The 14,095-nt window shown below is 44.6% G+C and overlaps 1 protein-coding gene across 2 annotated transcripts; it reads left to right on the top strand.

Moving 5' to 3' along the window:
• The first annotated feature begins 4,399 nt into the window (after window positions 1–4,399).
• LOC309542226 (protein mono-ADP-ribosyltransferase PARP12-like) lies at window positions 4,400–13,696 on the top strand. Of its 2 annotated transcripts, none has more exons than XM_082240879.1 (8): window positions 4,400–4,686; window positions 6,422–6,642; window positions 6,992–7,112; window positions 8,447–8,543; window positions 9,232–9,310; window positions 9,885–10,015; window positions 12,455–12,606; window positions 13,271–13,696. In XM_082240879.1, exons 2-8 carry the CDS (start codon window positions 6,559–6,561, stop codon window positions 13,549–13,551), a joined length of 945 nt encoding a protein of 314 aa, XP_082097005.1. In that variant the 5' UTR covers window positions 4,400–4,686; window positions 6,422–6,558; the 3' UTR covers window positions 13,552–13,696. The 2 variants fall into 2 exon arrangements, with proteins under 2 accessions (XP_082097005.1, XP_082097004.1); XM_082240878.1 differs by having other exon boundaries at window positions 9,229–9,310.
• Window positions 13,697–14,095: the final 399 nt, after the last annotated feature.

Here is a 14,095-nt window from a genome sequence, read left to right as displayed (position 1 = left end):
GATATGATTATATTCTCACAGGTGATGCTTACTGCCTTCAGTTATCCTTGCTAATGCTTGATCAGGTCTAGTGCCATCGCACCAGTTAGGGGGCTTTACCCCCCATTGATCCTAAGAAATAATAATCATTTGTGTATGGTCCATGGCTTTGCAAGATGGACTGAGAGAACTAGTAACGGTAACATTAGTTTTGCAACACAGAATGCAACTTGAGAGGGTCACAAACCAAAACCCTGGATTCAGCAGCTGCAAGCATGAAAAATCAAAATCATATCAAATATAACACAGTCTGTACATGGATCCATGTAAAAGAGTGGGGGGGGCTAAATAATGTATGTTTCAATTCATGTGATGCCATATACACCTATTTTATTGTCTTTAACATCCTCATCTCTTCTGCAACAATCCTGCCAAAAATTTGCTCCTCTTTATGCTTGCTATCAGCCATGGAAGTAAAGCCTTCATTGGCACCAATGGGAGCTTTCTTTCTTTCTTTCTTTCTTTCTTTCTTTCTTTCTTTCTTTCTTTCTTTCTAAAATATACTCGGAGTCGAGAGTGGATTTCATGCTCTTTCTTCTGCTCATAGTGGTGAGGAGGAAAAATGGAAGTTCCCCCAGAATGTCTGCTTTATAGACATTATTTACACAATGGGCCCCACGTGATTAGCTAATTCCGGGATTCACCTGTAGGCCAATCAGGTTGCAGATTCACTTCCACCTGAAGCTGGATTGGGTGGCTTCTGTGGACCAATCAGACTGCTGCATTCTGGACCCTATTGTTCTAGAACCAATCAGACTGCTGCATTCTGAATCCTATTGTTCTAGGACCAATCAGACTTCTGCCTTTTGAATCCTATTCAACTCAGTATATAACCCTTCCTTCCTTCCTTCCTTCCTTCCTTCCTTCCTTCCTTCCTTCCTTCCTTCCTTCCTTCCTTCTTCCTTTTTCTTTCAAGTCTCCAGAACTTTGGAAGCAGATTTGAGGGCGCCCCAGGGTGCAGTTAGCTTGTGGGAGGAAAAGGAAGATGCAATCCCATTGCACTAGTGGAGCCCTCTTCTGTTTGTGCACTGGATAAAGCCCAGGTCACTTCCAGATGTCCTTTTCATTGGGCATTTTATCCTTATTTGTTTGCACAAAGTTTGCAGGGAGATCAGTCAGCATTGGTTATTTATTGCACATTCATTCTGATTTGTGTGTGGGGAGGTTAGACGACATTGAATCAAGCAAATCAAGGGAAGTAATAGTGCCACTGTATTCTGCTCTGGTCAGACCTCACCTGGAGTACTGTGTCCAGTTCTGGGCACCACAGTTCAAGAAGGACACTGACAAACTGGAACGTGTCCAGAAGAGGGCAACCAAAATGGTCAAAGGCCTGGAAACGATGCCTTATGAGGAACGGCTAAGGGAGCTGGGCATGTTTAGCCTGGAGAAGAGGAGGTTAAGGGGTGATATGATAGCCATGTTCAAATATATAAAAGGATGTCACATAGAGGAGGGAGAAAGGTTGTTTTCTGCTGCTCCAGAGAAGCGGACACGGAGCAATGGATCCAAATTACAAGAAAGAAGATTCCACCTAAACATTAGGAAGAACTTCCTGACAGTAAGAGCTGTTTGACAGTGGAATTTGCTGCCAAGGATTGTGGTGGAGTCTCCTACTTTGGAGGTCTTTAAGCAGAGGCTTGACAACCATATGTCAGGAGTGCTCTGATGGTGTTTCCTGCTTGGCAGGGGGTTGGACTCAATGGTCCTTGTGGTCTCTTCCAACTCTATGATTCTATGAAATGTTATCCCTAGTGCATTTCCCCATCACATTCCTTATTGCAAAAAGTCTGATTTTGGGTGGGTTGGGGAGTGAGTTTGATGCCCAAGAGCACCAAATAAGTTCTAACTGTGCAACCTGAATTAGCTGGTAGTGATGGAATCCCACCTGAAAATGTTTCATACATATATGAAAATCTGACTGAGAGTGTTCCCAATGTGTATGATTGGCTAGTTTGAATGATTTAGCATCATGTAGCCAAATAGACAAGCAACTTTGAACTACTTTCTTATTTGTGGTTTTCTAAACTGTGTCTAGTAAGCTTCTTTCTATCAGCACTGAAGGCCTTAGCAGATAGTGATTATGTAAACACTGACTGTACAGTCGTTGTTGAGATAAAACATTTTGTATAAAATGGTAGACAATCACAGGAAATGTTGAACTTCCCATTTTAGTTTGCTTAAAGATGTGAAATGTTTTCTATGTTTTTGAGGGTAAAATTCCAACCTCATCCAAGTTCGCAATGGAAACTTTCATATTAAAGTGACATTAGGTCCAAAATCTAAGCAGCGTTTCTAAGCTTTTTATACGCTCAGTGAACACCTAATTAAATGGTTTGAAATAAAGCACAGTTTTCAGAAGTTATTAATATTTTTTTTTTCTTGCCATCTTGCATATGTTATCATGCTAATGGAAGAGTTGAAGCGTTGGGTCAAAGCTGCTACCTTATTCATTGTAACCAGACTTTAGGTGAAAGCACTTGCAAATTGGAGGTAGACGTGGTTTGTACACTATCACTGTCATCCAAACACACATACTTTTCTTGTGAAAGTTCAGGGCGGTGTGGGGAAGGGTTCTGCAAATATTTGATGTCGTTCTGATTAGACTGGAGAAACCTAACTATAGGCTAATAATGTGACATCATTAGCAAATAATCATAATCATAATTTATTTATACCATCCCATCTGGCTGGGTTTCCCCTGCCACTCTGGGTGGCTCCCAATTGAATATTAAAAACACAATACCGCATTAAACATTAAAAACTTCCCTAAACATAACTCTGGGTTCGGCTGAGTCGCAAGTTCCGAACCAAATTGGGGGAAACTGAGTGTTAGTTGAGTCAGATTGAGATGCTCTGCTGTTCTGCCTCAGGCGGCAAAATATATGCGGCTGTCCCTGGCATGGGAAGCAACTTTCCATTTCAGGGGGCAACATGTGACTATGTCTGCAAGCATATAACACTTTCCTGGGAGTAATTCCCACTGAATTTAGTGGGGCTTTCTTATAAGTAGACATGTGTGGGACTTAGGGATGGGTGAATCTTGTCAGCAGGGCTGGGCAATATCTAGTTTTCAACATTGTGATGTATCACCAGGTAAACATCACAATATACCGATACATCCCAATGTCTGAAAGAAGAACAGAGCTATGCAGAGGCATTGACTAGCTTCATGGTTTTTCCTGCACCATGGTTTTTGCCAGTGCCTGCTCTTGTAATTCGCTGCCCCCTGCATGAGGCAGGGGAGAACGGAGCCAGCAGTTTTAACAGGGGCTGCAGGAATTGAGAGAAGCATTGGCTGGTTTCCCCCACATTCTGATTTTTGCATAGCACACATACATCATCACCATCATCATGATTCATGATATATTGCCAGTTTGAATCCCCGCGACGGAATGAGCTCCCATTGATCGGTCCCAGCTCCTGCCAACCTAGTAGTTCAAAAGCATGTCAAAGTGCAAGTAGATAAATAGGTACCGCTCTGGCAAGAAGGTAAACGCTGTTTCTGTGTGCTGCTCTGGTTTCGCCAGAAGCAGCTTAGTCATGCTGGCCACATGGCCCGGAAAAATTGTCTGTGGACAAACGCCGGCTCCCTCGGCCAATAAAGCGAAATGAGCACCGCAACCCCAGAGTCGTCCGCGACTGAACTTAACTGTCAGGGGTCCTTTACCTTTACCTGGACACCTGGTCTCTCTCCCCTAGCTGGAGAGAGGACCCCAGCTGTAGAAATAGTAAAGGGTGCTTGACCCACTGCAACTCCAGACCACTATACCACGAACCTTCCCATTGGCAACTACAATTCCCTGGGAGAGGGGATGCCTGTTAGCCTAGTTTAAGTCTAGGCAAGAAGATCAAACCTATCCATTCTGAAGGAAATCAGCCCTGAGTGCTCACTGGAAGGACAGGTCCTGAAGCTGAGGCTCCAATACTTTGGCCACCTCATGAGAAGAGAAGACTCCCTGGAAAAGACCCTGATGCTGGGAAAGATGGTGGGCACAAGGAGAAGGGGATGACAGAGGACGGGATGGTTGGACAGTGTTCTTGAAGCTACCAGCATGAGTTTGACCAAATTGCGGGAGGCAGTGGAAGACAGGAGTGCCTGGCGTGCTCTGGTCCATGGGGTCACGAAGAGTCGGACACGACTAAATGACTAAACAACAACAACAACCCTTCAAAACTAGCCACCGTAGCTGACAGCCCTGTTTGCATGAGCCACATTTCTCAATGGCAGAAAGGCATTGGAAAGAGTTAACTGAGCCTTTGACTCAGAGACAGGTGATCCAGTTAATTATCTAGCCAGGAAAGCCAAGAGGCTGGAGGGTGGGGCTTGCAAGGCTGGGCTGATTAGAGGGCAGTTGAGCTGGAAGGCGATCCATGGGAAGTCAAGGCTAGAAGGTTCTCCTGATTGAGATTTCTGCTGTTGTTCTCCTTTGTAGCTTTTTTTTATTATTGCTCTTTTTAAAAAATATTACTCTGCCTTGAATCCTACCTGACTTGGTCTCCTGTTGAATTGGCTTTGGACTAAATATGACTCGATTGTAACAGGATTGTTTTCACACAAGAGGGGCAAGGATAACAAGTCTTTTTTCCCCTGCTGACTTTCCTGTGAGATGCGCCACAGAACGTCTCTGGCAAAGACTGAAAAAGGTAAGTGGATAGAAGACACCTGCCTCTTTTCCTGAAGGGCTCTCGAAGCAGCAATGGGGAGTCTCTGGCCCTCCAGAAGTTGATGGACTGCTGAGCCTATCGGCACTGTGCTCCAGCAATATCTGTCAGGCCACAGGTTACCCATCCCTGTCTAAAAAAGAACATGTTTTAAAGAATCATTTGTTTACTTCCGGGTATAGAATCATAGACTTGTAGAGTTGGAAGGGACACTGAGGGTCACCTAGTTAGTCCAACTTCCTGCAATACAAGGATCTTAGCTAAAGCATTCATGACAGATGGCCACCCAACCTCTGCTTAGAATCCTCCAAGGAAGGAGAGTCCACTGTCAAACAGCTCTTATTGTCCAAATGTTCTTCCTGGTGTTCACTTAGAATCTCCTTTCTTGCAATGTGATGTGTATACTTCTAAGAAGCTTGGTGCAGTAAAAGTATATCTGGCTGGAAGGATTGTCAAATGCTTTTTTACTCCTAAGGTTACTGCTGAGTAAGCTTGTGAGCACAGAGATGGCAGGGGGACACTCGCAGCCTGGACACTGGGAATAGAGAGAGCAATCTAGGCATTAAAAAATGGGGGAGGTAGACAAACCTCTGCAGTGTTAACTGCTGATTTGGTAGTCTTGAATTTTCTGTTGCAATGGGGAAAAAGCAGAACTCAAAATATGGTGTTAGTTTTGCAAGTGGGCCCTGAGGCGTTTTGGAAGTTTACAAGTCAGTCCCACTTCAAAACATTTGAGTGACGCTGCTGTAAGCAAAGGCCAGGTGGAAACCGAAAGCTGCTTGAGGAAGAGGCAAAGTCTGAAAGCATTTGCAACAAAAATAAAAGGCCTTTAACCTCTGGCGGTACTGGATAAGACAGGCATATTTTCCTGGAGTAGTTTGCGCTTGTTATAACTCTGGTTACTTTAAGGGGAATGTAACACACCAGAAAGCAAACTTTAAGCAACCATTAGGCTCAATTTACAAACCAATATATGGCTAAATGGGTGGGGTGGCCCTTGCTAAAAAAGAGAGCATAACATGTAACATTTGCATATGTTAATTTATGTGTATAGCTGTACATTTAGAAATGGCTATAATTTGACATTGCGGGAAAGACTATAACCTGGGTGTGCCTGCTACCCAAGGGCTCAGGGTTGCTGGGCAATGTGAAGGTGCCTTTTCTCTCTCCTTGAGGTTCTTTAGCCTGGATCCGGACTGGCTAGCCCTCCCAATGGACGATGCCTTCCAATGGAGAACTGTCCTTTGACAGCTCTTAAAAAAGAGGACAGCCATCCTTAAAGTAGGACACATGCCCACCCTAGTTTCTGGTCGATGTCTCATGACTGTGGTCAGTTCAGTTTGAGGGTAGCAAACCCTCTGTGCTCATAGTCATTCCACCCAGATCTACTAGGGCTAGTTCTCCTTATCTGTGGCATCTCTCATCTCCTAAAGTGCTTTATTGCCTCCTGATGCTCTAAAAAAAAAAAATCCTTCTGGGAAGGGACCATCGTTCAGTGGGATGTCCTTATGCATGTGATGAGTACATGCTTTGCATGTACTTGGTACATGCAATTAAAAAGGGAGCAGGGGATGGGTGGTTCGTACTGCCTAGGGCAGATGGATTTGGACTGACAACATTGGCCTAGAATGAGTTGGTATAAGGTAGCTTCCTGTATAAAGGCATTGGCTAATCTCCTTGACGCGATGCTAATGAATGTCTTAACTTTACGTTTCAGGTTAAAGCTTGGAATCATTGTTCCCCAGCTGGTCCTTCTCTTTCCCGTGCTTATTGAAGTGGGGGAGGTCTTCCAAAGAGGACTAGCGCCAGATGAAACAACAGACCCATCCCTGAACACTCTTAGACTCCATTGTCATGCTCTTAGACTCCATTGTCAGAATAGAATTCATCTGGTATTGGTTGGATGAAGCTGACAGGTGGATTGAGTATGGGAAAAAGGTGAGGTACCCTTCTTCTCCTGCTGAGCCAAATCTTAATGACTCTCACTGAGTGATCTCTTTTACTGCCCTTTGTAATAGCACAGCTACCCACCTCCCAGCCAGCAATAGTCCTGCTACTACTTTCATGGCCTTCTCCTCTGGGGGAGTCCAACAACACCTGGAGGGGAAGACTGGCCTAGGGGCTGACAAAGACAAGTCGCAGGAATTATGGGAGTTGTAGTCCAAAACAATTTGGAGGGCATCTGATTGGGAAGGCCAGTTTCCAAGTTTGCTGAAGACTCTTGAAAATCAAAAAGCTCAAAGCCAATGGATACTCTGCTATCTCCCTTTCCAACACCTCTCTGTAGCATTTGGAGCACTGTGCTGCCACAGTATCATCGGAAGAATTGGAGGCTGCTTACCAGGCGGACCACAGAGGCGTTGTCTTCTTCCATGCTGGTACTCAGCTGTACGAAGTAAATTTCCAAGGTAGTGTATCATCCTCATTAAGGTAGGGGGTGGCAGAATGCCCTTCCGATCTCTACATTCACAAAACTTGTTGCTGTTTTTGGTATTTCCGCGTTTTACCCATCCCAACACAAAAGCTTTGCCAGTTATGAGGCAGCACCTTGTTTCAAGAGAAGAGGAAATTATATTCTCCTGCGTATACCTTGTACTTGCAAAGCTGAAACGCAGTGGTTTTGCTTTTAGTATCTAGCAAGGTCTTGCTGGCGCTCCGAGGCCCAATCACTGCCAGGCACACAAAGGACAGAGTAAAGGGAGGAGGCGACGGCAACGAATAGGAAGGCCAGCACTTTAACAGAGAAACTGCCCACAACCAAATAAATAACTTTTAAAATTGTGCAGGATGATTCAGAACAGCAGCCTTTAGCAGAAGAGATTCCTCTGACATAACTCTTGACTCCCTCTCTTTTTACCACACTGAAGAAGTTCCACCTTGCCATACAAAAATGGTGCTAGTTTCTGAGAAATTTAACATGTGCTAATGTAACAAATGACTCAGTCCTTGGTCCCATTCTTTATAGTAACGATTTCTAAAGCTCGAGAACAAGCTGTATCATTTCAATGTCTTCCTCTACATACCCTTTGTTGAGTGAGGGTGAGGACAACCAGATTTTTGAATGTGGGCCTGCTGTAATGCATTGGCTGGATGCAAACCTGGTGAAGTCCACAGAGGACTCTATTGCTGTTCAGCACATAGGGATTTGCATTTGGTTGGATGTGCTTCCAGGCAGTCATTATTCTGTAGGAGAGATTCAAATCCATACTGGAAACTTAGGTTTGTACAATTAAAGTGGATTAAATGCACTGCCAAAATAGCACAACAGATCCACTTCAACCAACCAACCAACCAACCAACCAACCAACCAACCAACCAACCAACTAACCTGGACTTTCTATAGTTAGGAAAGTGATGGGAACATGTACTGAAAAGTGGGGTGAACAAATGATTAACAGGAAGATGTATAAAAGATGGTGCAAGCAAATCAGGGCTAGTGTTCATTGTTGTATAAATACCCTGCAAAAAAAATGGGTGGGGTGGGAGCAAATGCTCAGTAAAGACCTTTCCACAGGTTTTGTGCAAATACCGGTAGCTGGGGATGGATGGTCACTCAACAGGTCCTTTGGAGTAGCCCTGGTTTTTCTGAAGGTGCACGAACAAAGTGAGAGGAGCTGTATTGTGATTATATCTTAGGGAGAAAGCAGGACCCTTTACTGTTCAGTAGTTCTCTAATTAAATTAATTCTAAGCTGATGATGGACATGAGATTTTTAACATTGACCACTACCGTTTCCCTCAAGAGATGGTCCAGAGAAACCTGTACTACCGAACCCGGAGAAGAGTCTGCAGGTGGCCCAAGCTTGTGCTCTTTGGAGGAGGACGTGACAATGAGATGGGGTACTGGATATGCTTTCATTCTCAGCCTAGCTTGGTCAATGTCTACTAAACTGTTTGTGTATATTTGAGGGGGGCAAGATATATTTGTTTGATATTTGACTATGAGACTTGGATTGGGCGTAAATTGCCTCGAATATCTCCTAGAGGTGGAATAGAAATGTTTCAAATAAACACCGAACCTAAATCAATGCATGCAATGGATATATGCAAAATAGGCATAGCATCCCTTTGGTTGAACCATGGCTGCAAGCAGCATATGAGCAAGGTGATCTCTTTTAGATGTTGGGGGGGGGGTATTCTTAGCAAGGTGGGTTGCCAAAAAGAAAACCAGGGCAAGGCCTCCAGTAGCTTCTAATAGAAGGGGCTGCAGTTGCTGCAGCTTGACATGGCAAACTGCACACTTCAGAAATTGTGCATCCATGCAAGTGATAGAACAATGCCCCTGTACCTTTTATTTCTTAATCCTACATCTATCTTAAGAGATCAAACATAATGCAAAAGATGCTTAATTGTATTGAAACTTGAGTTAGCTGCTGAGCAAGGCTGGGGATATATCTGTTGAATATTAGGGGAAAAGTCTTGATTCTCCAACAATGGAATGAATTGCCTAATAGTTCAACAATGGAACCAATTGCTATTTCCTCTTCTCCCGGTTATTAATGATTGTTTTGTCTCTTGTCTGCAGCAGTCGTTTTGAGTCTTCTCTTCCCACCCCCTTGTTTCCTTCAAGTTGGGTCCGATCAGCATTGCCTAATGTAGGCTATAAGGTATTCACATTTCCCCCTTACTGCTACACAGCTGACCAAAGGCCTATATTGGTCCATCTAGCTTGGTTCTGGAGAGCTAGCAGTGGCTCTCCAGGTTTTCAGATGGGGGGTGTCCCCTGCCCTACCTGGGGATTTCAGGAATTGAACATAGAGGCTCTGGCATGCAAGCTGATGTTCTTCCACTGAGCTATGGTGCTTCTCAGCTGCTTCCTCTGTATGAAAAGGAGAGCAGCCCGCTAGCACAAGGAGAGTAGGAAATGGGTGGCAGTGTTGGAGCTGAGAGCTGAAAGGAACTGAGTTAAGTACCTGCTTGAGTGAATGCATTGCCAGGTGGCAGACAGAATATAGAGACTCAAGTACTATGGGCTAGTGGTAAAGTCAACATTCTAAAGAAACACATTTTTAAAGAAAAACATAAAACATGAAAATGAACAATTTCAATCGGTGCGAAGCAATGTTAAACATAAAACAGGGTTTGTGTTGTTTCAGAAGAGTGATGTATAAATGTGAGAAAATAAATGTATAGGCTGAAAACAAATATGGAATGGTTCATTTCACTATGATTTGTGCCTAGCTGGTGGAGATCTCTGATTCTGCTGAAGAATACAATGAAATTAAGGAACTCTTTCAGAAGACCATGGAGGGTTATGTTATCCACCGACTCCAAAGGATTCAGAACCCGTCTCTTTGGCAAGTTTTTCAGTGGTTCGTATTTGATTTTCTTCTCCCCCGAGGGATGGGAAATCATGGTATGAGAGTCTAGAAATGGTTTCCTTTGTCTCTTTTTGTGGTGAAGGGGGGATACTACTATAATTGGCTATGACTCCTTAAAAGTAAAAGGTAAAGGGACCCCTGACTGTTAGGTCAAGTCGTGACCGACTCTGGGGTTGCGGCGCTCATCTCGCTTTATTGGCTGAGGGAGCCGGCGTACAGCTTCCGGGTCATGTGGCCAGCATGACTAAGCTGCTTCTGGCGAACCAGAGCAGCACACGAAAATGCCGTTTACCTTCCCGCCGGAGCGGTACCTATTTATCTACTTGCACTTTGATGTGCTTTCGAACTGCTAGGTTGGCAGGAGCTGGGACCGAGCAACGGGAGCTCACCCCGTCATGGGGATTCAAACCGCTGACCTTCTGATTGGCAAGTCCTAGGCTCTGTGGTTTAACCCACAGCGCCACCCGCGTCACTTATGACTCCTTACTTGACTGCTATTCTTCTATCATTTGGTGGGAATTCAAGTCTTGCGGCCTGGTGTCACAAATATGTAGGTGGCCATGGATTATATTTTGAGGGAAGCACATTGATATTTCTTTGTCGTGTTTCAGTCAAACAGAGGTTGACTTGCCCCTACTGTATCCACCTGGGCATTCAAAGCAGCATCAGCACAGACTGGAGGATTATGGGGTACCATTATCCAAAGGGATTCCATCTCACTCACCAGGATACCCATCCATGCCAGTGTTGTAATTAGTGTTTGGGACACAGTGGCCCCCCAACTTGCTGCTCAGTAGCATCCCTACATGAGTTGGCGGTGGTGGTCTCAGGTGTTGGAGAACTCCCAGACAATTGTTCTGGAGGATTTATTTAAATAGGTGACTAGTATCAAATGTAGGTTGCCTCTGAAGTAATCTCTTACAGAATCTGACCACCATTCTTCCAAAGAATCCCAGCAAACAGCAGCCTTCCTCAACCTGATTCCTCTCCAGATGTTTGAGTCTACAGTTCCCATCTTCCCTGACCGTTGGCCCTGTAGACTGGGGCTGATGGAAGCTGTAGTCCAAAATGTTTGGAGGGCACTAGGTTTGGGGAGTTTGCACTAAGTGGTCCAACATAAATTGGCCAGTGGCTGCCTAGTGACCATAATCTCTACCACCACCCAGTTCAGCTATAGGAGATAGAATGAGCAGTGTAAGTTGTACTCCTAAGGTGAGACTGTGCAATCTTGGCAAAGCCTTCAGTCCACAGCAGTCTGATGATTCCCTTGTCTAGTGAAGGTGTCCATAATAAATTATTATTATTATTAGCCCACCCATCTGTCTGGGTTTCCCCAGCCACTCTAGGTGGCTTCCAACAGAACACTAAAAACAGTATAAAACTTCAAACATTAAAAGCTTCCCTAAACAGGGCTGCCTTCAGATGTCTTCTAAAAGTCTGATGGTTGTTTGTTTCTTTGGCATCTGATGGGAAGGCATTCCATAGGGCGGGTGCCACTACTGAGAAGGCCCTCTGCCTAGTTCACAGTAACTTCGCTTCTCATAGTGAGGGAACTACTAGAAGGCCCTTGGTGCTGGACCTCAGTGTCTGGGCTGAACGATGGGGGTGGGGACACTCCTTCAGGTGGGCCGAGGCCGTTTAGGGCTTTAAAGGTCAGCACCAACACTTTGAATTGTGCCCAGAAATGTACTGGGAACCAATGTAGGTCTTTCAGGACCGGTGTTATGTGGTCTTGGCGGCCACTCCCAGTCACCAGTCTAGCTGCCGCATTCAGGATTAGATGTAGTTTCCGGGTCACTTTCAAAGGTAGCCCAATGTAGAGCGCATTGCAGTAATCCAAGCGGGAGATAACCAGAGCATGCACCCCTCTGGCAAGATAGTCCACGGGCAGGTAGGGTCTCAGCCGGTGTACCAGATGGAGCTGGTAGGCAACTTCCCTGGACACAGAATTGACCTGCGCTTCCATGGACAGCTGAGAGTCCAAAATGACTCCCAGGCTGCGCACCTGGTCCTTCAGGGGCACAGTTACCCATTCAGGACCAGAGAGTCCTCCACACCCACCCACCCTCTGTCCCCCAGAAACAGTACTTCTGTCTTGTCAGGATTCAACCTCAATCTGTTAGCTGTCATCCATCCTCCAACTGCCTCCAGACATAAAGGTTTGCTTGGTGTAGAATTTGGATTTTAATGTAGAGTATACATTGTTACAATATAGTAAGCTAGTAGATCTTGGGAAAGTAATTATTTGACTACTCTGCTAGAAAAAAAGTGTATAAAATTATGCTGGCAAATGTGTAAACATACTTGCTGACCCTTTCATTGCATTGCCTGAGGGCTGGTTCAAGGAAAGGAGTTTTAATTCTTGCGGGCATTGAGTTTGACTCGGAGTGTGTGTTTATTTTTTTATAAAGTAGATGCTTCTGTTTCTAGGCAGAAAGAGCAGATGAAGAAGATGAATGGGGGGGACAAGGTAGACGAAAGGTTATTGTTCCATGGCACCAACAAACGCCATTTGCATGACATCTGTGGGCAGAACTTTGACTGGAGAATCTGTGGCACCCATGGGACTCTCTATGGAAAAGGTACCCATTCAGAGCGGGCAAGAAATGTGCGTAGCTGTGCATGTTTTCTCCATCTAGTGTGCAATGAACCTGAGAGGAACACACACACAAATTGCAAGGACCATACCATACCCTGTCTATAGTCTGATATTAAGTCCTCAGCAGGATTTAATCCTCTCCAACACCAATCAAGTACAAAAAAGTGTGTTTGTTGAAAGTCCGCAGCAATGTGGAAGGCTTGGGGGCCCTTGGTGATTCTTCTTTTGCCAACTGAATATCTGTGATTGAATGATCTCCTATATCCACTTGCTTCCCTGCCCCTCCTCTTCAGAAGTCTACTCTCCACACCTTTGTGGTTGCCCTGTGCAAGTCACCAAATGGGCTGGTATTGGAGATAGGCAGAGAATGCAGCTGTGTGAGCACAAAGGCAAGAGAATATCACAGTGAGCAAAACACACGCCCTACATCCAGAACAGCCTCAATGGGCTATTTGGAGGGTTCCCCCCCCACCAAGGGTTTCCATGCGCCTGTTGATACTCCCTGTTGGGTGTGGATGATGCTATTTTGGCTACATGAGCAATGGCACATCGAAAAGGAAGGGAGTGGTCTAAAATGCTCAAGATGATTATTTGTGCAGCAAACTGGCATTGGCTTGCTTGGTTCTTACAGACATCTCTTCTTTCAGGAAGTTATTTTGCCAGAGACGCCAGTTACTCACATGCATATTGCCAGTCGGATACCCACGTCAGGAGCATGTTTGTAGCTAAAGTTCTGGTTGGAGATTACGTTCAAGGAAATCCTGCTTACCTCCGCCCTCCATCGAGATCTAACCAATCGAACAACTTTTATGATAGCTGTGTGGACAACGTTCTTGATCCTTCTATTTTTGTCATCTTTGAGAAGTATCAGATTTACCCAGCGTACATATTTGAGTATCAGCCAGTGTCCCATTGTGTGGTCATGTAAAGGGCAGCAATCTTCCTCTCCTCCTCCTCCTCCAAACATGGACTTGAAATCCTTTTTTATATATCTAAAACTTTAACAATTTCTTATTTAAAAGGCTACTGTGACTTATTTTACTTCTGCATATTAAAAACGTTACATGTTACAAGTGAACAACCCATATTCTTAGCTGGATTGTTGGCATTGCTTAAAGGTTACTGGAGCTGAAAGGTTTTTGAGGGCCCCATGCTGACCACACCCATCTGGCACCACCTCTGACCACTTGTATAATTAACCATTGCCTTCACTCTGAAGCAGGAGTGGGAAAATTGTGGCCCTTCAAATGTCATTGGCAGCCCTGTTTAGGGAAGCTTTTAATGTTTGAAGTTTTATACTGTTTTTAGTGTTCTATTGGAAGCCACCTAGAGTGGCTGGGGAAGCCCAGCCAGATGGGTGGGGTATAAATAAATAAATAAATAATAATAATAATAATAATAATAATAATTAATAATTTATTCTTAGGACAATTCCCATCAGCTCCAGACTGCATAACCCAGAGTTTCCCAAA

Source organism: Podarcis vaucheri, assembly GCF_965113315.1.
Source record: "Podarcis vaucheri genome assembly, chromosome: 10".
In the NCBI taxonomy this organism is placed as follows: Eukaryota; Metazoa; Chordata; class Lepidosauria; order Squamata; family Lacertidae; genus Podarcis; species Podarcis vaucheri.
This window is presented reverse-complemented; position numbering and strand designations above follow the sequence as displayed.